Consider the following 25,475-nt stretch of genomic DNA (forward strand, 5'->3'; position numbering starts at 1 on the left):
CACCGTTGTGAGCGCTGATAAAAATCAAACCGCTCAGAACAGGAAGGATAAAAACAGAAAGTTTGCAATGAAAGAACAAAGCACACACACACACAAAAAAAACAACAACAATCAAAGAGCCTCGCCGTGTCTCTGCCTCTCTGCCACTCTGTCTGTCTATAAAAGTGTTTCCACTGAAAAGCTTGAGCATTACACAAGAGTGAAGCTCTCAAGAGCCAGACTGCTACAAACAAAAACCAGGTTAGCGCTATGCGTCAAGCATCGAGCATATGAACGTTAAAACTGTTTTGTTCTAGGGGTTATTTGTGCTCTGTTTTGATGCACTAAAAATAAGCCGCCTCGCAATGCTCGCTTATTCCGCCTGTTGAGGGAGGCTGTCTGAGACTGCTTTTTTTGGTAAAGATCTTAAGGAATTAAGACTGGTTCTTGTACCGTTTTCAATGCAAAACTTCTATTGTGATTACCGATATTTCTCATTTTTGGCTTACAAGGGTGATGTAAATAAAGGGGAAAAAACAGAAACTATATGTGGCAGAGTGCTTGAACACGGCCAAGCTCAGCCACCTCGTGCAGATCCCCTCATCAGATGTTTGTTTCAGGGATCTGAGATCATTTCACAAGGATTTGGGGAGCGCTATAAATTAACTTGAAATCCAACTGAGTTTGATGTGACAATAGGCTTTAAGTATAATAGCTTCTTCTAATATAAATTTTATAAAGTTGAGGAAGGAGGAGGATTAAAAGGTGAAGAAGCTGATGATCAAGATGGAGGAGAAGGAGAAGAGGAAGCAGCAGCAAATGAAGATGAAGAAGAAGAAGGTGGCGATGAAGAAAATCAGGGGAAGAAGCAGCAGCAGAGTAAGAAGAAGAGGAAGATGATGATGATGAGTAAAAAACATGAGTAAAAGCAGCATCAGGGAAGTAGTAGTAGAAGCAGCAGCAAAAACAAGAGTAAAGAAGCAGCAAAGGAAAGGAGATGAAAAAGAAGGTGATGATGAAGAAAAGCAGGGGAAGAAGCAGCAAAGGAAAGGAGATGAAAAAGAAGGTGATGATGAAGAAAAGCAGGGGAAGAAGCAGCAGGAAAGGCAGAGTATGAAGAAGAGGAGGAAGATGATGAGTAAAAACAGGAAGAGTAAAAAGCAGCAGCAAAAACAAGAGGAAAGGGAAGCAGCAGCAGCAAAGAGAAGGAAGCAGCAGCAGGAAAGAGAAGGAAGCAGCAGCAGGAAAGGAGAGAAGGAAGCAGCAGCAGGAAAGGAGAGAAGGAAGGAGCAGCAGCAATGGAAAAAAGAAAGCAGCAGAAGGAGCAGCAGAGGAAAAATCAGCAAAAGAAGCAACAGAAGAAGCTGCAGCAGCAGAAGAAGAAACAGAAGAAGCAGCAGCATTGTAAAAGAAAGAAATTTTTTTTATGTAATCGAGTTGTACATAGTGCAAAAAAAACATTGTCATTTGAGAAAATGAGATCTGAGTTGATGTTTAAAACGGGGGACAGTGTAAACAGAAGAGAACTGACACCCTTAAACTCTTGAGCCGCAGCGACCGATGTTCAGACTACAGCAAACTCCTGCAGTGTGAGGCCCCGCAAACACTAACACCCACACCGAATGACACTCAGTCCTTCTGTTTGGAGAGTCACTGAGCAAGTCAGTGGCTTTACAAAGGTCTTTTTGAAGCGTTCTCTAGCCCACAGTCTCATGCAACCCAGCTTCTGAGCGCAGGATTATCCGCAGTCATATTATCCAAACTGCACAAGCCAGTCTCCCATAAGGATTTCTGGATTACTATGACACAGAACATACTTTTGCACGAGTACAGGCGTATCTGCGGGTCAGTGCGGAATACCAAACAGAGGTATTCATCGGAGTTCAGACTCTGCCTCTTTGTCTCATTGCAAAACAGCTCTCATAAATGTCACCGTGCTCCGTGCTCCATGGGCTGCCATTATGAGCGCACGAGTACTACAATATCTCCACAGAGTCTGTTATTGAACAAGCATCTTGGGATTTGAACAGCCTCTAAAATAAACATTAGATATTTCCTTAGAGCAGAGTCTGCCATGCTGAGTCGTGCATGAATTGAATTGGGCGTCCCAGCGTGAGATGTCACTCATCTCTCCACTCCACATGGTTTTAAACGTCCCTACAAAAAGTCAATCTCATCTCACTATATGAAGATATTGACAGCAAAATTTTCCACTGGTGCAAGGCAGAAAGGTTTGGATGTGTAATCTGAAAGTTTTTTTAAACTAATCTAATCTAAACCCCTAATTACTGTAGAATCAATTACCTCGGCACAGCACTTGCTCTTAATTATCATAAACCCGAGAGCGCTCTACGGGGTAAGGGGCAAAAAGTCTACAAAATTTGACCATTGTGCATGTCTGGTGTGCAGTAAGGACTTTGACTTCACTGGCCTGTGAATTTGGCAGTTGCAGAAGGAGGTGAAGGGAGATTCCTGTTGGCCTGGGTTGGAAACCCAGAGTCCCACTACTTTTATAGACAAACCCAGATTCACTAAAGACTAGGAAAGAGCGAAAGACTTAAAAAAAAAGAAAAAAAAAAAAGAAACCCCTTACAACCTCCAGAAATCAGCTGAAAACAGAGGAAGATATTGTAGGATACTACATAAAGATTAAATAGAAATGCTCTACCTTACAAAAGTTTGGGGTAAGTAAGTTTTTTTTAAGTAAATCAATACTTTTATTCAACAAGGATGCAATAAATTTATATATATATATATATATATATATATATATATATATATATATATATATATATATATATATATATATATATATATATATATATATATATATATATATATATATATATATATATATATATATTAGCAGTTTCCAACATTGATAATAATAAGAAATGTTTTGCAAATCAGCCAATTAGAATGATTTCTGAAGGATCATGGGACACTGAAGACTGGAATAATGGCTGCTGAAAATTTTGTTTTGCCATTACAGGAATACATTACATTTTAAAATATATTCAAATTATTTTAAACTGTAATACAATCTCACAATATTAATGTGTTTACTGTATTTTTTACCAAATAATGCAGCCTTGATGAACATAAGTGACTTCATTAAAAAAATAAAAAAAATAAAAAACATTCACACCAACCCCCAACTAGTACTGCAAGAAGTCAAATGTATTATTATTTTTTTATTTATTATGATTTTTTTAATTATTTGAAACCATCTGGTGACTTTCTATTGATTGCAATTCAGTTCCTCTTCCTGTAAATACAATTTAAATTCCAATTCAAATATCAAACGTATAAATTGAAAGTGAGCCAATTCTTATATTCTGAATTTCACCCAACCCCCCCAAAAAAAGCAGCATCCACATTAGTGATGTTACCTGAGTGAGACAGCAAGTGCATCCTTAGGCGCAGACTGTCTAGGAAGCGCTTGCCACAAAGCTCACATCCGTAGGTCTTCATTCCACTGTGCAGCTTCCTGCAGGGAAAAACAGGACAAAATAACATCAGCCAACACTGTTCATGTTACTCACACACACAAAAAATGTAAAAAATCAGGCAAAGCACCTGGGTATACTACAGTATGAGATTCGAATAGTTTGCTAAATGGCAAAGACAGAATAGACGGGAATTTACTTCTCACCACACAATTCCTATCGCTCCTCCCACACCAGATAATAAGACAGAGGGTATTAAAACCATAGGGTCTTGTTTTTGAAAAAAAAAAAAGAAAAGAAAAAATTAGTAACACCGCTGTTTATCTCGAGAGAGAACTAAACCAGTGTTTGCAACCAGTCAAAGTTAAACCTGCACATCTCCCTCTCATCAAACACTTCAGCTGATTATTCCCATATTAGATGATCAGAATACATTTAAGTTTGTCACTAGACGTCGTGAAACGCCTTGAAAGCAAAAATTATCAATGGCACATGAGGGTTCAAAGACCTATTGTTCATTCATTCAGTTCCCTGAGTGGAGATGAAGGAGCTCTTTATCTAAACAGGAACATATAGATGGCCATGAGCCCTCAGATAAGAGTTACTTTAACGGCTGAGTCGGGCTGCAGGGCCCATTTCAAACAGGGGGTCAACTTTTCATGAGCTGAAAGTGAAACATTTGTTCTCTTCAATTATTGGATTGAGGAAAGATTAACCTAACAGAATGGAGCCACACACAGAAGCATGTGCCCCCATTGAATTTTGAGTCAAGTGGACATTCAAAAGCCATTTTGATGAATTAAGATAAAAGTTCTGTTTTTTTACTTTACTAAAATTAAATAAATAAACAGAAAATAAATAAATGAATGTTTATCAAAAAAAGTGGTGAAGAACTACTAAGTAGTCAAAAATTTTATTTTTTTCCCCCTTTGGTCATGGTCTTATCTCGCCTAGGGCACTAAGTGAGTCAGTACTGCCACATGGCGCTCCATTGAGCACAGGAAGAGACAAAGATGTCCTTTTGTTTCACTGTCCTTTAGATTAAGTCTGAAACCTGGTGCAGACTGGCTATTTTGTAGTGTATTTACCATTTCTACAATTAGCATTCTGGCTTGGCCCATAACCCATGTGTGGATTTAAATCAACCCGTGAATGCCCATGTGTGACTTTCTCAGGCTTGACAACAAAAGATCCCGAGCATCTGCATCTTTTCAACTGCACTAATCCTCAGATGCATCACATCCGATTGCTAATAAGCCAGTAGAAATGATCGAAAGTCAACACTGATGAACTAACAAACTCAAGCTAGTCACAGCCACCCATTAGGAGTATGAAACTCAGTCACGGCAGGTAAGAGGTTTTATGGGTTGCGGTGTAGAGGAAGGCTGCTCAAAGAACGAGGTTTGTAAGAATGCCACGAGAACACTGGCAACTTGCTGCAAGTGGTGAACTGAATTGGTTTTTATTAGCATGCTTACAGCATTTGGTAATTGTTTCCAGAGTGGTAATTAGCTCATTGTTTGCACTTTAGTGCCAAATGTATACATCTTTAATGAGGAACAAAGATGTGTATTCTTCACTTTCTATTCATACTACATAGATAGGCAGGCTTCCTTTCTTTAAACAGTGTCATTTTCATGCTAGTTAAATCCATAAGCAGTTTGGTTCAATTGATTCGTTGGTTGATTCCTTTAAAAAGACGCACTAACCAAAAACTATTTTTTTAATCGGACAACCTCTCTGTTTGAAGTTGTGTGAATCAGCGTCACATGCTGGGTCGTAATGATTTAAGCTTTTATTCTGTGTTCTTATAAACAAGAGTTGGCAGAACATAGAAAAAGTGGCAAGAATTATGAAGCAAGGAAGTGTGGTTTAACCTCAGCGAGAACAAAAAAAAAAAAAACACGACGGAAAACCATTTTGAGGTTGAGAATCGCAAAAGAGACTTCAGAAAATAAACAAAAGAGAGAGAGGGGGGGGAGGTTGGAGAAAACTTGCAATGCATCCAAAATCCTGATGGCTGTCTTCTAGATGGGGATTGTGGAGACCCAACAAACAAAGAGAAGAATGAAGCAGCAAAGCCCTTTGGCAAGCTGCAAGTAATTAAAAAGGCCTGTAAACGCCTTCCAGGATAAAGGGCACTTCAAAAGACGGGCGGGCGAGTGAGCGCGCGAGAGGGAGCTGGGAAAAGCCAGGGGTCTGTGCACCTTTGGGATCTGGGCTAATGCGGCACAATACAGAGATACTGTAGGGGGAACACTCAAAGGCCTTTGTGTGCCTTCAATCTAGCCATTGTCCCTCTCCTGAGGTCTGAGGAGAGCGCGCTTCTACTGATTAGAGACTGACAGAGAGCGCATACTGCGGAGTGACCCTCCGAGCCCTGAGGGGATGTTTGAGAGCTGAGAGAAGGCAGACCGGCTACTTGAGGCAGGAAGGGTTGACTTACACTACATATTTTACATTAGAATAAGAGACTTCTGCTGTCCTCTAATGCTAAGTTCATTACCTGACAAAACGGTTACTACCTTTACAAATGTCACTTTCAATTAGGGATGCACAATATATCCAGGGATGTACCAGGGTTATTATAGTTAAACTAAAACCATACAAAACATTTTTGTTACTTCAAATAAAAATGAATAAAAATGAAAAAAAAAAAAAAAAAAAACTAATAATAATAATAATAATAATAATAATAATAATAATAATAATAATAATAATAATAATAATAATAATTATATATATATATATATATATATATATATATATATATATATATATATATATATATATATATATATATATATATATATATATATATATATATATATATAAAATGCATTTTATTTTATTACAGCTCTCATTTTCTTTTTTTTAACTTCATGTACTACAAAAACAAAATAAAACAAATACAATTCATAAAAATAATAGACATTTAAAAAAATGACAAACACAACAAAATTACTAAAACTTCAAAGTTTCATTGAATATTTAATTGCACATGCATATTTCCCCTATTTTTACATTTAGATTAACTTTGTCATCATCTATCACTCAATCTTTAAAAAAAAATATGTTAAATGTAATCTTTACCAAATCTCAAAATGATTATGCATTTGCATATTGTAAAGTCATACTGTCAGTATAATACTGTGACGCCTAAATTCACATTTTTTAGTTTAAAAGTTTAATTTTGTTTCTAATTTTATATTATATTATATATTATATTATATTATATTATATTCAGACAAAATAGTGTCGTTCATATATTGGTAGTCAATAGTATTGGTCATATATTGGTTATTAGCGATAGTATCAAAATACATATCAGCTTATCTGTATTTGCAATCTCTGTTCCAATCCTAATAAAGATTTTTGCATTAACTGAAGCAGTAAGATATTTACATGCAATATCACGGTTTGCTTAAAAGCGGAGGGAGGTAATTAGTTTTATCTGTGCCTCATTTTTACAGGTGCTTGGGAAGCGAGGGCGACCCTGGATATGACATGCTCAAACCTGCTTCCAGCGTAGAGTGCGGCAGCAGTCCTGTCGTAAAGGCAAAGTTGCTGGGTCACCTGCCCCTGCAATTACTACAAGTTCTATTTTCTGGACAACCAGAAGTAAAGCCTCTGTAGATTTTATGGGATATATATGCCTCCCCAACCAGCTGTGCTCTGGTCTCAGAAACTGTAGATTGTGTATGTGTGTGTGTGTGTGTGTGTGTGTGTGTGTGTGTGTGTAAGCAGAAGAGAAAGGGGAGGGGTGGCTCTCTGTGTGCCTGAAACAGACTGACTGTAGTCATTAAGGAAGCAGGCATAAAACTCTCAAGCCATTTACTCAGTTAATAAGCGACTTTGTCTAACAGTCAGTTTTGACAACGGCAATAAATTTTAAATTTATGTCAACAAAACATATGCTGAACACCTCATTTCAATGCCGGAGTGGCATGCTGGCTCGTAAATCAGCCCTGTGTTTGAAACCTGAGTAGATTACGGGTCTGTGTTATTGAGCTGTTAGAGCCCGACCCATATAAACCTGAACTTTCTCACTCCTGAGCGGACCCCAGGCTGTACATCATAGCTAGGAGTTCCCCTGTCGGTGTGGCCCGCTCTCTGCCCCCCAGCAGGCCGGAATCCTAAAAAATAATAGGTTTTAGAAGGCATGCAAGTAGGTAAAACTACATATTTTTAACAATGACTAGTTGGATGCCTAAAATGACTACTTGACTGTTCAGTCTTAAAGGGAAAATTCACACAAAAAAGAAAATTCTGTGATCATTTACTCAACCTTATTGATGACAGAATCTATTTTTGGGCGCACACTTAAAAAATGCTGGGTTGTTTCAACCCATGTTTGGGTCAAATATGGGCAAACCCTTCCAACGGTTGGGAATGTCCATATTTGACTCAAACATGGGTTGAAACAATCAATCATTTTTTAGAGTGTGAACTGTACCTGTCTAATAAGAGTAAGACAATGTGTGGGCTCACCTGACCCTTATCATTTTAAAAATAGCTAAATAGAGTGCAATGGAATGAAATGGGTATCAAGACACATGATGTCTTAATGCAGCACTCATGGTGGGACATTCAAAATCAGCATGAGATTCACCACAACTCCCAAAGACCCTCATCTGAATGTGTATGGCTGTAGAGGTGATGCTTTAAAGAGGATGAATTTTTGAATGGAATGAAAACTTTTCTGAAAGTGTTTAACCAAAGTCCCACTCTAAAAACTCTATGTCCACATTTGCAACGCCTCCGGGAAGCTATTTCGGGCATCCAAGACCAAGTCAAATCTACTTGAATGGGGGAACTGCTTGCTGAACTCACAATTAAATAACACATTTCAAATCAGCAACAAAGTCTGACATGAAGCATCGCATGAATGCTATTTATTCTGCTCAAAAAGCGATAAAAAAAGCTTATTTTTCAGACCAGACATTGTGCATCTGCAGTCCTAAGCGCAAGTCACAGGTTTCTATGGCAACTGGTGCTTTTAATGGTAGCTTTAGTGACATGATGACTTTATCAATCTACAATTGGCTCTTTTATTTAGAAGGCGGGACTTAATCCGCCATATTGTGCATTGCAGTTTCTGCCATTCATACGTAATATGAGTGCACCGTCTTTGTATATCTAAAGCCTTTGGTAACATCCAAACAGCTAAAGTGCTGTCAGCAAACTAATTGAAGCACTGATGCTAAAATATCAAAAATAGATGTCACAATACACCAGTATTTACAATAACAGTGATATTTAAAAGCATGAAACAATTTAATCATGTTAATTAATACTGCAATATGATAATATTGTAAATAATCCAAGGCCAGTTGACCTTCCAATATAGTAGGTGGCCGTATTGCACCTTAATGCTAGATGCCACTTGTCATAAAACAGGACAAGACAATGTTAACGGAGTGTAGATACTACTGCCACACAAAATCACGTAGGTGGAGATGACAGACTAAAGTGAGAAAAGATAGAAAAGTACATTTTTTGGATTCCGTAAAAAATAAGGGGGTCACAACAGTAAATTATTTTTATGCAGTTTTGAACAGTTGTAGTAGTAAACTCTCTCTTTGCCTTCCTGCCTTCCAAAACTTCTTGATATCACAATAATATTGTTATTGCGAATTCTTTTGGCCATGCTAATCATGTAATGGAAATCTGATACGGTGACAGCCCTATATCAAAACTTAAGATAATAAAAAACTAAAAAAAAACTATTTGAACTAGTTGGAGTAGTTGGCAATTTGAAGGAGCTGATTCGATGCTGAATGCTCACACCTCTCACAACAATAAAGTATGCTCTACTGTCCACTGTCATCCAACTTATAATTTTTTTTCATGTCTGTCTGGCTCCGCCCTGATGAAACTGGTTGGAGCACCACTAGGCTCAGGATCAACATCTGTGGTGGAGGGGCTTGCGAGAGGCTGCATGCACAAGGCCAAAGAAATGATAATGCAAAGAAAATCATGGGAGAGTTGAAGGCTGTTCCTGGGAACAGAGAAGCTGGCCCGTGCAGTCAACCATGCCCCTCTCATTCATCTGCTTTTAGAAGGTCCCACTCAATCCCTAAAAGGCATGCCGGCCCATGTGCACACTCAGATTAAGGTATTTGTCAAAGGGGGCCAACAATGCACAAGAGAGGGAAAGAGAAAGTGGGATGGGGGGCCAATCTGTCAATCCACTGCTGCACTTGAGCTTAATAGAGATTTCAGTGAGGTGTTGACACCACGCTGCCACCACATTAACATAATGATGATTAATGTTAATTGACTTTTCAAAAGACCCTCTTTAGTAAAGAACAGTTGACTGACCTCGGCTATAAAATGCTTTATTACAATGTTCATGTCAATAGAAAAACAATGTCTTGTGTTCAACAGGGACAGCAAAGCATATAGTGAGCCCAACAGTCCAAGAACACATTGAAAATCTAATTTAAACCTGTAAATAAATAGTTTATTTCGATTTAAAGTTTCACATTTTGAAAAAGTATGATTCAAGCAACGTATCAATTGTACGGTTTAAAAGTTTGCGGTCAGTAAGATTTTTTTTGGATGCATAAATTTATAAAGAAAACCAGCTGCTAAAAATTCAGCTGTGCCACTACAAGAATAAATTACATTTATAAATATATTAAAATTTAAAAGTCATTTTAAATTGTAATATTTCACCATATTACTGTTTTTACTGTAATAACCAATGCAGCATTGGTGAGCATAAGACTTCTTTCAAAAACATTTTAAAAATCTTACCGAACTCAAATGTTGGAACAATAGTGAATATACTGTAATAAAATATAATAATATATGCATATAAATACACATAACATTTTTAAATGTTTATTTTAATTCATTCAAATTGTCATGCTATGTTATGATTAAAATAAAACCCTATTTTTGAACTTCATTGCATATGAAATAATAAAAATGGAGCACTACTAAAGATTGAATACTTGAGAAAATTATGAAAAAAAAGACGCAAAACCAGTTTAGTCTCGCTTCTGAGGGATGAGACATCGCTAAACTGACTGTTTGCGGTATATCTGCTTAATTTTAGCAATCTTCGGTGAGACTACCAGCATGTCTTTTCCCCAGTCTTTTCCAGTCCATTAAGAATGAATGAGCCAGACAATGGCGAATCAGATGGCGAAAAAACAAAAAAACAAAACAACAGCATCAACAACAAAAACCAACCAAATTTCAGCTGTTCGAGATAAGCCCACCCTTAACCCCTGCAACTGCATCCATGAAAAGCCATTACTGCGTTTATGAGCCGTGCGCCACTTCTCCCTCGCTCTCTTTATCTCTTTCTCTCTCACACACAATGTGGTTACGCTCTATAAGATACAATTGTGCTTGAATATATTATTTTGACTGACAGAAAATTACATAGTACTGCCAGTCTCTCTCACTGTTTACCAACCCTGTTTTTATGTCTATCCTTTGTTTCAAGATCTTTTTTTCTCAGCCTTTTTTTTTCATGATCGGAATGTATCAAATGGCTGGGTAATTCTCAGCGGCGCGGGCTGTTTATCAGGAGTCCTCCTGTACATATCAATGACTCGGCCTTCTCTCCCTGCGGCGAGACATTCATATGAATTCCAGCCACACTCGCACATACTGCAGACTCGTGCTAAGCATAGATGAGTAGCGGTTGAAGAGAGATACAGGCAGAGAAAGAGAGACAGTGTGAGAGGAAGAGAGAGACGAGGATGGCTCCCTTTATTACGATTCCCACTACACACACACACACACACACCAACAGACACTAACAGATTTCACCTACAGCTCGACAGATAAGAATAGACAACATTTACAACATATTGTGTGAAAGAGGAAAATGGCAGGCAATCAAAACATTTAACGGGCCATTTCCAAATAACAGCCAAGAATTAGCTGAGCAAAGTTGCTGCGAAATTTTATGGGCAAAGCATGTCTATTGTCAGTAGTGTAGTGATGTATAAAACATAGATGTCACTTTCAAACCAAGCAGTCGACTTGAAGCAGTTGCAAAATATTTCACCATTGCACAAAATTCCAGGTTGAGTGGAACCCTATTGAAACAACGATAGATGTGGCCGCACCTTAAAACTTCTTTTGGCCAAATTCTAAAAACCCAATACAAATCGAAGAACAAACTGGTGTGACATCATTACGAACAAAATCAGGCCAAAACATTGTTGGTTTTGTTCATTTCGGGAGTTCGAAACAGCTTGCCTAAGGGAACTTTCTGGAAAAATTTGCTCCGGCTGGTAAATGCCTTCGAACTACCATTGCACTGCGGCGATTAGGTAATAGGTAGAAGCGCTCTGGGGCTCCACCCTCTTTGAAGTGAAAAACACTAGACAGCTTTATAGTAGAAATTGAAGTGTAAGTGTTTAAAAGCAATCTATTGTAAAAAGTGCAATATAAATAAATGTGACGTGTCTTGACTGGAGAGCAGTACTGCAGAGCTGGTGCAAACATATCCACACCGGATCATGGTCAGATGCTTTCTTAACTGCGGTTTTCTCACTGCTGTCATTTTTGTTACAAACTTCTCTTTACCACTAAATGTAGAACGAAAAACTTCGCTATGAGTATATCAGGGCCTTATGGCAGATTGAAGAGAGAGAACAGCAATCCTAGCCTGGCAAGCCAGACCTACATCAAGATGTTAGGTCTGGCAACTCACCATAGACACGGCTCAATCCGAGGGGCGGATCAATCACTCTGCACGCAATAGGACAGCGCTTCAACCAACCAGAGCGTTTTCCCAACAGCGGAGCTAACGTTAGTTGATAGATTCAACTTTTGAATCTGGCCGGCAAAACTACGAACACATCTTCATTTTTTAAGAATGACTTAAGTGCCGTTTTTTGCTCTTTTCTCAAAGAAAAACTTAACTCCAAGTCCTCCAGAGTCGCGGCCAAAGCCGATTTGAAAGACTGTTCGCCAGAAGCAGCAACTCTTCTTTGTTTTCAAGTAGCAGGGAACCGTCACAACTCTGTCGTCATTATGTTAAGCCCGCCCTGCCTACTCTATACGCGATGTGATTGGCCTGACCCAATTTAGGTTTTTACAGCTCCGAAAGTCAACGGAGAGTTGCTAGACTACCCTGGCTGCAAAATACATTTTGCTGCCGCTAGGGTGCGTCTAGATTTCTAGGCTACGGCAATCCCATAATACACTGCAACAATCTCAAAAACATGGCAAAGCGAAATTATTCTAAATATCTAACTCAATAACTAAATGAATTAAATTATAATAATAAAAATAAAACAAACAAATAAATAAATGTTACCTATACACAGCAAACCAACACTGCAAACAAAGCGAAATAAATTAATCGAATAATAACAAAAGTCATGATTATTATTATTTATACAATTCTAAGTAAATTAAAAAATTAAAAATAATATTACCTACAACACATACACACAGAGTTCAGTCGAACTGAATGTGGAATATTTTACACACTATTTGTTTGTGTGCTTTGTCTTTTGCTTGTTAGAGAACCATTAGCTTATCATTCCAAATCAGGAGAACTAATGCTTACTAAGAAAGTAGCTAAGTAGGCTGTAGCTAGCAAGGCAGCTCACTAGGCTAAAAACCACAGCCCTGTTGCAAGAAATTACCAAAGATGCCATAAGCATTTTTGGTTACACTTTATTTTAAGGTGTCATGGTTAAAGTGTAATTATATATTTAAGTACTGCGTAATATTAAGCAACTACATGTACTTACTATAGGGTTAGGGATTAGTTGAGGGTTAGTTGCATGTAATTATGCATAATTTAATGTTATTACTATAATAAGTACATGTAACATATGTAACAAGGACACTGTAAAATAAAGTGTTACCGCATTTATTTTTTTATTTTTTTTCATGCCCTATGTCATCAATAAATCCCTGCCTCGTTTTGTGGATCAATCTTGTTTTTCGGTGAACATCCCATGCTGGGTGGCTGAACCACACCGTGGAGACTAGGTTAAATAAGCATGATGTAGTCCAGACTCTTCTATGAGAAGGGAGGGGGGTCTCTTCAAAAACAAGACAGCGAAGGTGTATTGGGAGACTGGGGCGTTGAACAAAGCTCAATTATGTTGTCCGGGGGAACGACACAGCACTCCTTTCATTATCCTTTCGAAGCCTCTTTTCTGTGGAGTCAACAGGCAGAACTGTGGCGCATTAGCTGCACACAAGAGCTCTGTCAGGAAGCGGGCTTAAGCCGGCGCTCCTAATTGCGCTACCTGGGAAAAAGAGACACATTCCCCCTGTTCTAATCCACAATTTATACCTGCACCCTCAACAACAGCTCAGGGGAAAGGATTCACACCTAATGCCTCATTCACTGGCAGCCATTACAAGACAGCCTCTGTCATTAACCTAATGACACAAACTAGAGCTCTATGACCAGCGCATTTGCCAATAAAAGGGATACCGTGACGTTTAAGGTTATTGATGGTGACAGAAGGAGGAGTCTTTTTTTCTTTTTTTTGAGGACACTCATGTTTGCAAATATATCAGGTCTGTGTTCAGTGATTAGCTCTGTGATTTGAAAGCCTGTGACACTTACAATAATAGCTGTGCCGGCTAATCAAGGGTTTGCGCTTCTTGGTAAAAATGAGACTGAGAAGAGAGAAAAGGAGCGAGAGAGAGAGTGAGTGCGGAAAGGAGAAAACAAGAAAAGCGCTGGGTTAACTGACATCTTTAAGCCTGGCAGAGTGTGAGGTTAAATGGCAGCGCAAGCTCCCAAATCCTCTTTTTCTTCTCCTTTTATCACAACGCCAGCCTCTTTCTATCTCTGAATATAGCAATTCTTTCATTTCTCAACATTCCTTAGCAGTCTGTTATGTTCTTGTTTTCCTCCGTTGCCATTTGTTGATCTTCAGATCTGTGAGGCTAGCGCACACAAGCTCTATAAAAAGCCCCAGACGAGAGTTCCCTCCGCCATGCATTATTCATGGGCATCACCTTCAATCAAGTGGCAGAAACCTCAAGGATGTCTAACTTTAGGTCTTCTCTTTTTGAAAAAGAAGACAGAAGCAGGCAAGAAACATTCCAGAATGTCTTGTATAATTTATTCCCTGTTCAGATGACATCAAATACTTGTACCCTCTTGTGTGTTCCAGTTTATATCTGCCATGCTCCAGGAGAAATACATTTCTTCCTGTTCTAACAAGCTGGCACCTGTTACATTAATAAAGATGAAACTAAATAACAACTTGTACAAGGTGGAATGTGCAAAAACAAGATGCTAAAATTTAAGAGGAACAGCCTGTGAAGCAGAGCACAGATGTATTATCATCACCATAAAAAAAAAAGTCTTAACCTCAACTCATATCATCATTATCACCACCTGCTATGACACTCTTTGTAAACAGACGGGTTAGGTTGTCTGGGCACAGGCACAAAAAAGGACATTAAAGGCTTGTGCAGGATGGTCGACGATAGCTCTGGCTGTTGCTTTCAGAGCGTTACGCAACGACTCGAGGCGGAATACGATCCGTAGACAGTGACAAGTGGGGGCTCGCTGGTGGTCCATAGATTTTTAGCTTTCGATTTGGTTTGATTTATGCTTTTATTTGGTCGATTGCGTGGTTTGGCTGAACTTTACCCCAGAAACACCAGACTGTGTAAACACCTCCGCCCTTCGGTGTCGTGATACCGCCCTGTACCTCGGCCGGGCCACAGGGGGGGTTTCAGGTGTACGCATGCATGTACCCTGCCAAGATGAGGTATCTGCACAGTCATGCCCCCACCCTCCGTCCTGCTCGAGAACAGCAGTGTTCTGAAATAGCCAGGATGTAGCATCCCTCTGCCTGCGGTAAACAAGCCTCCCGTCTGGCACGGCCGAGCGGCATCCGAGCCCTGCTACGTGCAGAGTCACCGTCCCTGTTACTCACCCACAAACCAGCCTCTTACCGAGAAAGCGCCATCAACAGCTAGCATGCAGAGGAAGACAGAAGAAGAAGAGGAGGGGAGGAAATAAAGGTGTGAAGACACACTGAGATATTGAAAGAGAGACGCTGAGAAGGGGTCAGGCAGAATAGAATGGAAGCACACAAAACATGGCAATGTCAAGAATGTGTGCCGTATTAGATTTCTGCTGTATGCAGGACATTGATAATGGCTCTCATAGAGATTTCGTGTCACCCCGTCTGGTGATTTGTGTCGCCTCTGCACAATTGTTTTTATTTTTTTACTAAATAGACCAGTGTGCGAAGCTCAGCTGAGCGCATTTATGAAGCGCATGGTGCCCAGCAAACTGCATTAGAAAGGCATATTTTGCCCAGCATAGCAAGAACCAATTTACTAACACTTGAGAACTCCAAATATATATATATATTTTGTTCAAGTGTTAGTAAGTCTATGACTGGATCATTATTGCTGTGATTATTAATTATTGTGTTATAATAGTTATTTTAACCCTAATTGATGGAGTGTGTAGCGCAAATATTGATGCACCTCTTGATGGAAATAAATGTTGTGATGTTACTTCCATCATGAGGTGCATACATTTTTGGTCAAGACCTTGTTTTGGCAATGCAAGAGTCGAGCACTCTATAAAGTCTACTCCAGTACATCCCAAGGACTTAGGAGGAGGAGGAGAAGAAGAAGAATTAATAAGAAAAGTCTTGTTTATTGTGCACCAAGGAACGTCGGGTGGAATCAAATGTTTGTCAGGTCCCAATTACCTTTCTAGACAACATGATGTGACTTTATATTTTTTTTTAAATGGTTTGGAGCATTAAGTAAAAATTATATCAGCTAGTAGCCTAACTAATTAATTTAAGCCTTTTCTTTAAGAATGCCAAAGAGTTTTGAGAGATATCATCACTTAAACTGATGGAAAGCATTTTTTGCTGCACATCCTCAATGAAGTCTATTCAGCTCTTGGAGTAAAGCTATATATTTTAAGCTCAATAGTTTCCATCCTGACTGAAATGTAAACCTTAACCACTGCCAGATAAGCTATCAGATGTGTCTCGGATCAGTGGCAAGGGGCAAACACCTCCATTGATGCTTATTTACAGTGCTGGGAGCAGGAGAAGGCATAGGGTGGGACTGAAGGAGATGGAGAAAGCAATGGCCGTGTGATTCAGGTCCAACCCAGGCCTCATTACTGACCGCCTGCTGTCAGCAAACGAAGAAAGCAGGGTGAAGGAGCCTTAGCTCTGGAATGAGAGCGTAAGGAGAAATCAATACGGCTCCCATGACCCAGTCGCGCGCTGCCTCTCATTGTGAGGGGAAATCAAAACAGACTTCTGTACAAAACTAATAACTATCAGCAGCATGAATGCCTGGGATGACTTGTCACTCCTGAGCTGGGTGCTTTGTGTGAGAGAGAGAGAGAGAAAGATAGAACGAGAGCGAGGTCCAGCTAGACACATCAGCCTGTCTTTCTCTCTCTTTCATCCTTCACATCTCAGCAGGGGTACAATAACTGCACACTCTGAGTGGCTAGATGCGGGTACATCGAAAACACACAAGTCTTTCTAAGGCCTTTTAATGTGCGCCTCCACCTGCCAACTCAGAGCAAAAAAAACAACGCAGCGAATGTCGTTTTCCTAATCAGTATAGAGTCTTGTTTTCCAGAAGAAATTTCTAAGCATCCTTTAAAAACATATATTTACTTGAGAAGCAAAACTAAACAATAAAATGAATCATTTTATTTATAAAATCACATTTGTTTTTCTCACTAAATAACCTGATATCCTGCATCTCACCCAGAAATGCATCTGATTACAAATCAAGACTTTTTAAAAAAAAAAATATCTTGAAGTTTATTTTTCTTATCTCTTTGGTAAACAGTAAGTAGTCAAATTTATTAAAATAAAAAAAACTTAAAAAGAGCACATTAATACAACTCTCTCTCTCTCTCTCTCTCTCTCTCTCTCTCTCTCTCTCTCTCTCTCTCTCTCTCTCTCTCTCTCTCTCTCTCTCTCTCTCTCTCTCTCTCTCTCTCTCTCTCTCTCTCTCTCTCTCTCTCTCTCTCTCTCTCTCTCTCTCTCTCTCTCTCTCTCTCTCTCTCTCTATATATAAAAAATAATGTAATTTTTCTAAAACAAGTATTATATAATATTGCTTCAAATAAATGCATCTTGTTTTACAGAAGAAACTAAACAAGAAAATAGGAAAAAAGCAGCAGCATCATCTGTTCCACGCATCTGAAGACCATGAATAATACATCGAGGAGTGGTGAGCGCTGTAGTGGCTGCACGGCTTCATCAAACACTCCATCCTCAGTAAGGTGTCATGTCTTTCAACAGATGCATGCAACAAAAGAGTAATTAATAGCCCAGCGGCGAGTGTTAGAATCCCCCATGCCTCAATATGTCTTCATTTGCCATCCAGTATGCGGCGGGATTGAGCTTTCTGCGGGCCATGTTTCTCCTCATTATGCCCATCAACAGCAGCCAGTCTCTGCGGGAGAACTCGCAAGCTCATTCTGATTCACGCCCCACTAACACACTCCATTGTCATAATGTATAGAATAAACAAGTCATACTGTCTGTGTATAAAAGGTCCTCAGAATGGAGAAGAACCTCCTTTTGAGCATAGACAAGCAGACACAAGTCTAGATAAAACAACTGCAGGGTGCGCCGTTAAAAAAAGAAAGATGTGTAATAATTGGATATTAAATGGATCTGAAATGAAAGTAGGACTAGGGATAGCTGGGGCACGTAAAAATTATGTTTCAGAAACTTTTTTGTCTTTGATATGATATAAAAGAACTGAAGACCCATTACTCTAAACCAGGCTATATCATCTGAAATGTTCAATTGATCCCCAGAGGCAAAATCTCAAAATGAGCGGTTCCCCTGGATATGTATGCCATGATATATCTCCAACATGACATACAAAATGAGATTTTGGAGGGATCTTGTAAGCTTTCCTAAATATATTGCTGCATCTATCATCTCATTAACTGTATGACACCACATATGCATTATTATCCGGTTTTAAAATGTATGCCTTGAGCTAAAACTTTCCATTTCTGAAAATGGAAAAATCATGGAATAAAATTCCAATTCCCAAGAATATGACAGAAGTCTGTTGCCATTTCTGTGCACAAAAAAAAAGTGGATTTACACAGACTGTTTAATTAAAAACAGAGCTGGCATACATGCTTTTATACAGGAATTACAATAGCATAATTATTGGTATGAAATTAATGTTCATGAACATATAAATTTGAAACCATGAATGAAAAACTATGAATCAAATATCAAAACTCTGTTAGGACAACAACCTTCAAGGCAGTTATTTTGCACAAAACTAATAAATTATCCTAAAATATCATTGGACACTGCAAAAATCATTGTTTTTTGGGTTTTTTTTTCCTCTAGAAAAAAAAGTTTAAATATCTTTAAAACTTAAAGCAAAACTATACTAAGAAAACCTTATCCAAATAATTTTCTTAGTTTTTTTCTTCCCCTTCTGAAAAAAAAAAAGTTTTAAACATAAATATTACACAGTGAGCACGTTTACATGCATGCCAGTCCGCTGATAACACTCAAAAATCAGCTTATTGAAATAACCTGTTGTCTGGGTTTACATGCGAACCAATAACCCGACAATGCAAGTAAACCGCTTTTACAAGACATTATTAATAAATCAGGTCATTTCCAGGTAGTGACGTCAAAACGTAATAATTTGACTACGAGCATTTCACTTATGTCGGTTGTGATGTTAAATAAAGCATTAAAAACTGATGCAGCATTTTGACTGTGCCACTTCTTCTGCTGCACGAGATGAGACAGACAGAAGGAGCGTTTTGCAGTAAGGACGTGTTCCTGTCACATATCACACATGCGCACTTAAATAAGCCGACAGAAATCAGGTTAATGCGTTTCAGTGTAAGGGGCAAAAATCTAGCTGTGACGATCAGTTTATGCTTAAGCCCTTTTTTACCTTACTCCGATAAAGGAAAATGGGTTAACGCGTTTACAAGATCACGTGCATTGTTGGGTTATTAAGCATAATCGTGTTAAGAACATGCATGTAAATGCACACAATGTTTGAGGTTTATGAATAAAACAAGTCTCATATCAAAAAGTGTCTCGTTTTAAGGTTGCTTAGAAATTTCTATTGGAAAACAACGCACATGATAAGTGCTATGTGTTATTCTCAATTGAGATGCTCAACAGGTTAGTACTGATGTTATTCAGCCCTCCATGGACTCTCTAGGGGCTCGAGGGTCAAATGGCGCTTTTCACGCAAGTGATGTTGTTTTAAAGTCCTCCGACCGACGCATTTAAATCAGCATTTTAACAAACGTCCCCACCATCCCTCACTAAAAGAAATCCCTCTTGTGTTACTTGAGACAAGCAATTTGCCTTTTTTGTTGTTTGCTTGACCTAGAGAAAACAATTTCAAAGGGTCTTCCTGTGGGTTTAACAGCTCAGTTGAACAGGTAGGCACTGGGCGGCTTTTTTCCCCTGGAAGATGAATTGGTGAGCTGTCGGTTCCAGACAGGGCGAGTAGTTGTGTTTCTGTAATAGGACACTGGAAGTGTCTTTGATTAATGAAAGTGTGATACTGAGCTGTTAGAGTGCCTTCCTACTGAAAGAGCGATTGAAGCGGGGATACGTGGCGACAGATGCAGGAACACGGCTGGACCTGGAGGAGAGGACTGGTTTGGACATACTCCTCATAAAGCACAGGAGGGGGTTCAGCGGTTTGAGATGGGAAAGCGACTATGCGGTGCAGAAACGTCCTGTGGACAGAAGGGGAGCCGTTCGCAAACGGTTCTTTTGATGAGAAATTACATTAACTGCCAGAGCAGTCACAGGGAACGATCATTTCAAGCATCTTAAGTATGATCACTTTAAGTCTAAAATGTACAAATCAAATAAATCCATTGTATTCCATTTAAATAGGAGACAAATGTGACTCGAGATCAACCATAATTGAGGCAGATATTACAGGATTGCTTTTCTTTTAAGCTTCCATCAACAACAGACTCCTTTTCCTGTAAACCAAGTCATTTCATTCTTGTTTTGTCTAAATACATTTCTTCTGTCTTTTATTTAGAACTTCTTTCCCCTGGCTTGAATCTGAAAACCTCAAAAAAACATAACAAAACACTGTGCTCAAGCAAACACGTCCTCCTCAAAACATGCTGGAAAGGTTTTTGTTTACCCGGTTTTATAAATGCCCAACAATGCAAAGTTTGGGAAGCAAGAACACTCTGTCGAGCTGCTGACAGGCCAAACTCTGTTCCAATGCCTGGGGAGAACTTTAAATAGACAATTGTCTTTATACAAAATGTCTGACATCTAGTCACGAACGTCCTTCCATTCCAAAATACGCTTTTACGTCGGATAATAGTTTTGAAATGTATTTGAAAATAAACAAAAACTAAGGAATCTAAAATCACCGCAGGTCGATTGGCTGCTTTTTGTTTTGCACGTTTATTGAGCAATTGCATTATTACATTTCAAGGCAGAACATGTTTTTACGAGCTGATTAGTATCCTGAGATGACTGCATCACAATCAAGGGCTTTTCCTCCGAGCGCTTGCTTTATAAGCCTTTTTTATAACACGTCATCCAAAATGGTTCAAGATGGGCAGAGGAAGGGAGATATAGAAAAAAACGCCCTTCAAAACAAGCACAACAAACATTTGCCCCCTCCAAAAAAAAGTGTTTTTCTCAGTTCCCAACCCCCCTTGTGCCAAAGACGGGATTATGGATGGAAGAAAGGATGTTTATGCTCGCCTCGTTTCTAGGCTGTGAGCTCTCCCAAGGGAGTGCATTCCTCACCCAAAGCATGACTAAAGGTATGTGAACCATCTGGACAAAGCCACTGGCCACAATGGCCCTACACACCCAACCCAAAGAAGCCTTTCATTCACTGGCCAGGACCTTGATATCCATCTGCTCCAGAAGGGTCAACCATCATTTCAACTGTTATCAATTGTGATTGGCTGCACTCATTCAGAGCAGGTATAAGGAGTTCCAATCTAAATAATTCAGTGTATGAGTGGTGCACAACCAGACATAATTGAAGGCAGTACACTGGAGGAAGCGAAGTTTAAATGTCACATTACAGCTCAATCTGATTCATTATCAATAACGTGATCATTAGGAAAATGCCATGCGAGTGAAAATGCACTAGCCGATGTTTATTCCATCTCATAATGTGAGCTGAATTTAAAGCGATGCGTCTCTGCCCCCTCCGAGCTCCTCAAATATCAGTATGCACCACAAATCTCAACGCAAAGTTTATCGTTTCCTCTCCTCCCGTTGCCGGGCAGCTGCTGCAGAGCGCTGTGGAGATGCTGGAGGGGGCGGCGGTCTGATTAAGGTAGACTGGAGAGGGCTACAGGAGCCGTTCCTCCACCTGGAGCCCCATCGGTCCTCTAGAGACCGCTCTCCAGTTAAAGCATCAATACACACGCACGCACGCTCAGGACCTCACACGCACTCGCAGGGGAATTGCGCCGCCACTAATAAAGAAGCTGGATTTGATAATCAGCTCAGACAGTCAATTTGCAAATAACGGATTCTAATTAATTAATCAATGTGCATTTTAACGACAGCATTGTCAAGAGCATTCAAGTGCAGTTTCCTTGCACATGGGCTTTTTGCTCTATTTAAAACAGACAATCATTTAGCCCTTCTTTAGGCAACCTGAAAAGAAATTACAATTCAAGTTCAAGAAATGAATAAAACCAAACCTAAACCCCTCTAGTCAATCATCTTTGATCAACAAAATGACATATTAAAACGTTTTTTTTTTTCCTGTTAAAAAATGTCTTCATGCCTTAAAATAGCATGAATGTAACTCTACACCCTTGCCTCATTTAGTATACACCACGGAACCATGAATATGCAAATTAGCCCCGCCTCCACTCACACCAGCTCAGAGATCCACTCATTGAGGATCACACGTTGACCTGATTGGTTACAAGTTAGTGATGCAAGAATCACCAGCGATTTCAAACCGCATTTTTGAGATTGTCTTTGGTTCACTGCAGTTTTAAGGGGAAAATACTCCGCAATGATGTTGACTTATGAATTTGCACGTAGTTTGTCTTAAAGCATATTAAAAACACCACAGACACATAAACAACATTAAAACTTGATTTTTTTACCACAGGGGGACTGAAAAAAATGGTGTAGGATTTACTTGGAAACTTTTCACTCAGAAACTGCAAGTAAATTTCACACATAAATTACACAAAGTAACAAATTTAACAAAATGTGCAATTTTGACATTGAAAGACTGAAATAGTATTTTCTCGTAAAACATTCGAATAATCTGTTTTATTTAAAACTTTGAAAAATATTTTTTTACAGTGTCAAGCTTAACCAATGACAAAATAAACTTGTTACCAAAAAAAAAAGATCCTTCTTTAAAAAAAAAAAATACACACTGTTGCCCCAAAAAGACCACATCACTATAAATCAGCAGGGGAGCCAGGGTGTTTTCTTGTTAATTTGGGAGATTAAAGGTTAACCTCAGACAAACTGCCTCTATTCTCTAGTCTATTTGGGGTATTTAACATTAACTGTTGCTGCTTATGCTCAGCAGTCGAAAACTGGAAAGAAATGATAGCCTTGAGTTTTTGTATTTTAAATACACAAGCAAAGCATCTTTCCCTACTGCAAACATACAAATAATATTTATGGCAACACACATTATTTACAATAAGGTTATTAGGGTGGAGGAGAGAGGATGAGGGAAGAAAACCCTAAGCAAACACAATGTGTTCATGGGGTCCTGTTTCCCAGAGCGGTGGGAGACTGCAAATGATCCAAACAGAAAAACAACTGCACTCCAGACACTCTTAATGCAACGGCGGATTGTGAAGAATGGCGGGGAATCTAATTTGGTTGAGTCGCTCTATTCATAAAGTGTGATGAAAATCATCATCACATGCTGATTCCGACATAGTTTTGTGCAGTTTGGAAACAAGAACTTCAGCGTCTGCGGTCAGAGCCATGCATGGGCGTATAAAGCCATCAGAGCTGGTGATGACAGTGAAAGCTGCGGGGGAAAAATCGTCAGGTTTTGGGGAAGGAAAAGAAAAAGAAAAAAGAAAAATCAAGGATGTGGGCTATGTTGAAGGCAGTAGTGCCCTCTAGGCTGAAAAAAAGCTGCCCCCCAACCGCTCGACAGGAAGCCAATGTGTTAAAGAAAAAGAGAAGAAAGAGCTCACCTGCAGAGGGGGCTATCCTCAGCACAAACTAATAAATCTTTAAAAATCTATACATTAGCATTAAAAACAACCTCGAATAAATATTTGAAAGAGAATACCAGGCATTCTCAGTTTGACATAAGCATGTGCACATGATGAGGCTCTTTCACGGACAACCAGTCTTAAGAATGATGCATGATGTTTGTGCACACAACCTATTGTTAAAACCAACCCAGGAGAAAAAAAAAAAACTTTCCACTGCTTTAGTTAAGAGGAAGGAATTTATGGAGGGGAAGGTTGGGGTCAGAGGTCAGCCCTAGCACTCAACAGTCAGCCTAAAAGGCCAGATAAGCGCTGAAAGCATCCTGTGTGTGGCTGATACCAGCCTCTGGCCAAACAGATACTGTAAAGGCCAACCGAGCGGGATCCTGCAACCAGACGAGTAAAACCGGACTATGACAGTCATTTGCTGTTGGAGGCTCATTCGTCAAGCTTAACGCTTAAAGGCTTTTCAATTGTCTGAATAAATGACCTTTGTCACTACACAACACCTGAGCATTGCGACGAACGTCAATTGCAGAAATGTCAATTGAATCTCAAAAAGAGGTCACAGGGTCGTCCAGCAACTCGACGCTTGCCGTAAGGTGTCTATTTATGTATCAACCCCGTGATTATCTTGCATTCAAGACGGCGAGGGTGAAGACTGCATTTTTTCAGCAGTCTGAGGCGTGGACAAGCCAGTTCACTGCAGTCTCCTATCTGATGTAACGTAAAAATACTGCCTCGTTTAATTAGGTGTTGCAGGCCTAAACACAAAATTACATCAAGTGGATAAAAGAAATTGGTATTCCGTAGAGTGAGCTTCTTGTTCTAATCTAGATCAGACGGAACAGTACGAGACGGAAAGGAGAACCTGACTGGAAAATCAAGCGACTAACGCAAGATCACTCCGTCTGTGTATCATCTGTCCTTCTAGATAGACCTTATCCCTTTCCTCTAGGCAGAACCGACGAGCTGTTTCCTAAAACCCTCAGAATGCGTCGAAAGCTCATGTGAGCGTGCAAACATTTGTGCCATGTCCCTCCATTTGCTATTTTTAAGAATGCACAAACTGAGGAGAAAAAAACTTGAGGTCTTCCTTTTATTTAGTAGCCCTTCCTTTTTTTTGTTTTCATGACACAAGTCTGTCAGTAAACCCGGCGCTGCTGTACTAACAGAGGAAGTGGTTGCGCACACCGACATATGTTCACAAGACACGTGTGTACACATGCAAACAGTAAAAAGGTGGTTATTTTTCACAAGCCTTCTTATGAAATTTGTTGCAAGTAGCCAATGTAGGTGAGAGAGAGCTATAAATAGTGATCATCTGTCTCGACGTACTGTGGAATTGAGTATGCACATATTTCCAACTCATGAATTTCTTAAACAGCGGGAAAGAATTGTGGTCCGAAACGTTCTGATTTGGCATCAATAACCTCTTGTTTTAATAACAAAGGCAGCATAATTATTCAGACATCTTTAGCGCTTGAAAATGGGATTCTTTCAAGACTGTTGGCGTGTGTCCTGTTGGCACCATGTTGGATGGCAAACAAAGGCATCCATGGGCATAATTGTGGCTGGTATTTTAACATTAAGACAATGGCGAAATTTAATAAGCCTTATTCTGAGAAAGGCCGGAAAACGGTAGCAATATCCCAGCGCACGTCGAACTAAAGAAACCTGTCAAACTGATGAAATAATTGCCACAAATTATTCTTTAGCCATGTTCCAAGACTAATTTTACGCACACAAATACCTCCTGACCAAATCAGCGAGTCGCGCCTCATTTCAAACCGTCTGTGGACAAACAATCATAACATTTCTTTATGAGGAAGCACTGTTAGCACTAAATTAAAGACAGGGTC

The 25,475-nt window shown here is 39.3% G+C and overlaps 1 protein-coding gene across 3 annotated transcripts in view; it reads right to left on the bottom strand.

Moving 5' to 3' along the window:
• zbtb16a (zinc finger and BTB domain containing 16a) overlaps positions 1–25,475 on the bottom strand; it is a 112,886-nt gene that overhangs the window by 63,080 nt on the left and 24,331 nt on the right. For all 3 annotated transcript variants that reach the window (XM_079846809.1, XM_079846807.1, XM_079846808.1), the window contains exon 3: positions 3,372–3,469. In XM_079846809.1, coding sequence (XP_079702935.1) covers positions 3,372–3,469 — 98 coding nt within the window. The remainder of the gene's footprint in view (positions 1–3,371; positions 3,470–25,475) is intronic.

This window comes from Squalius cephalus (assembly GCF_949319135.1).
Source record: "Squalius cephalus genome assembly, chromosome: 17".
In the NCBI taxonomy this organism is placed as follows: Eukaryota; Metazoa; Chordata; class Actinopteri; order Cypriniformes; family Leuciscidae; genus Squalius; species Squalius cephalus.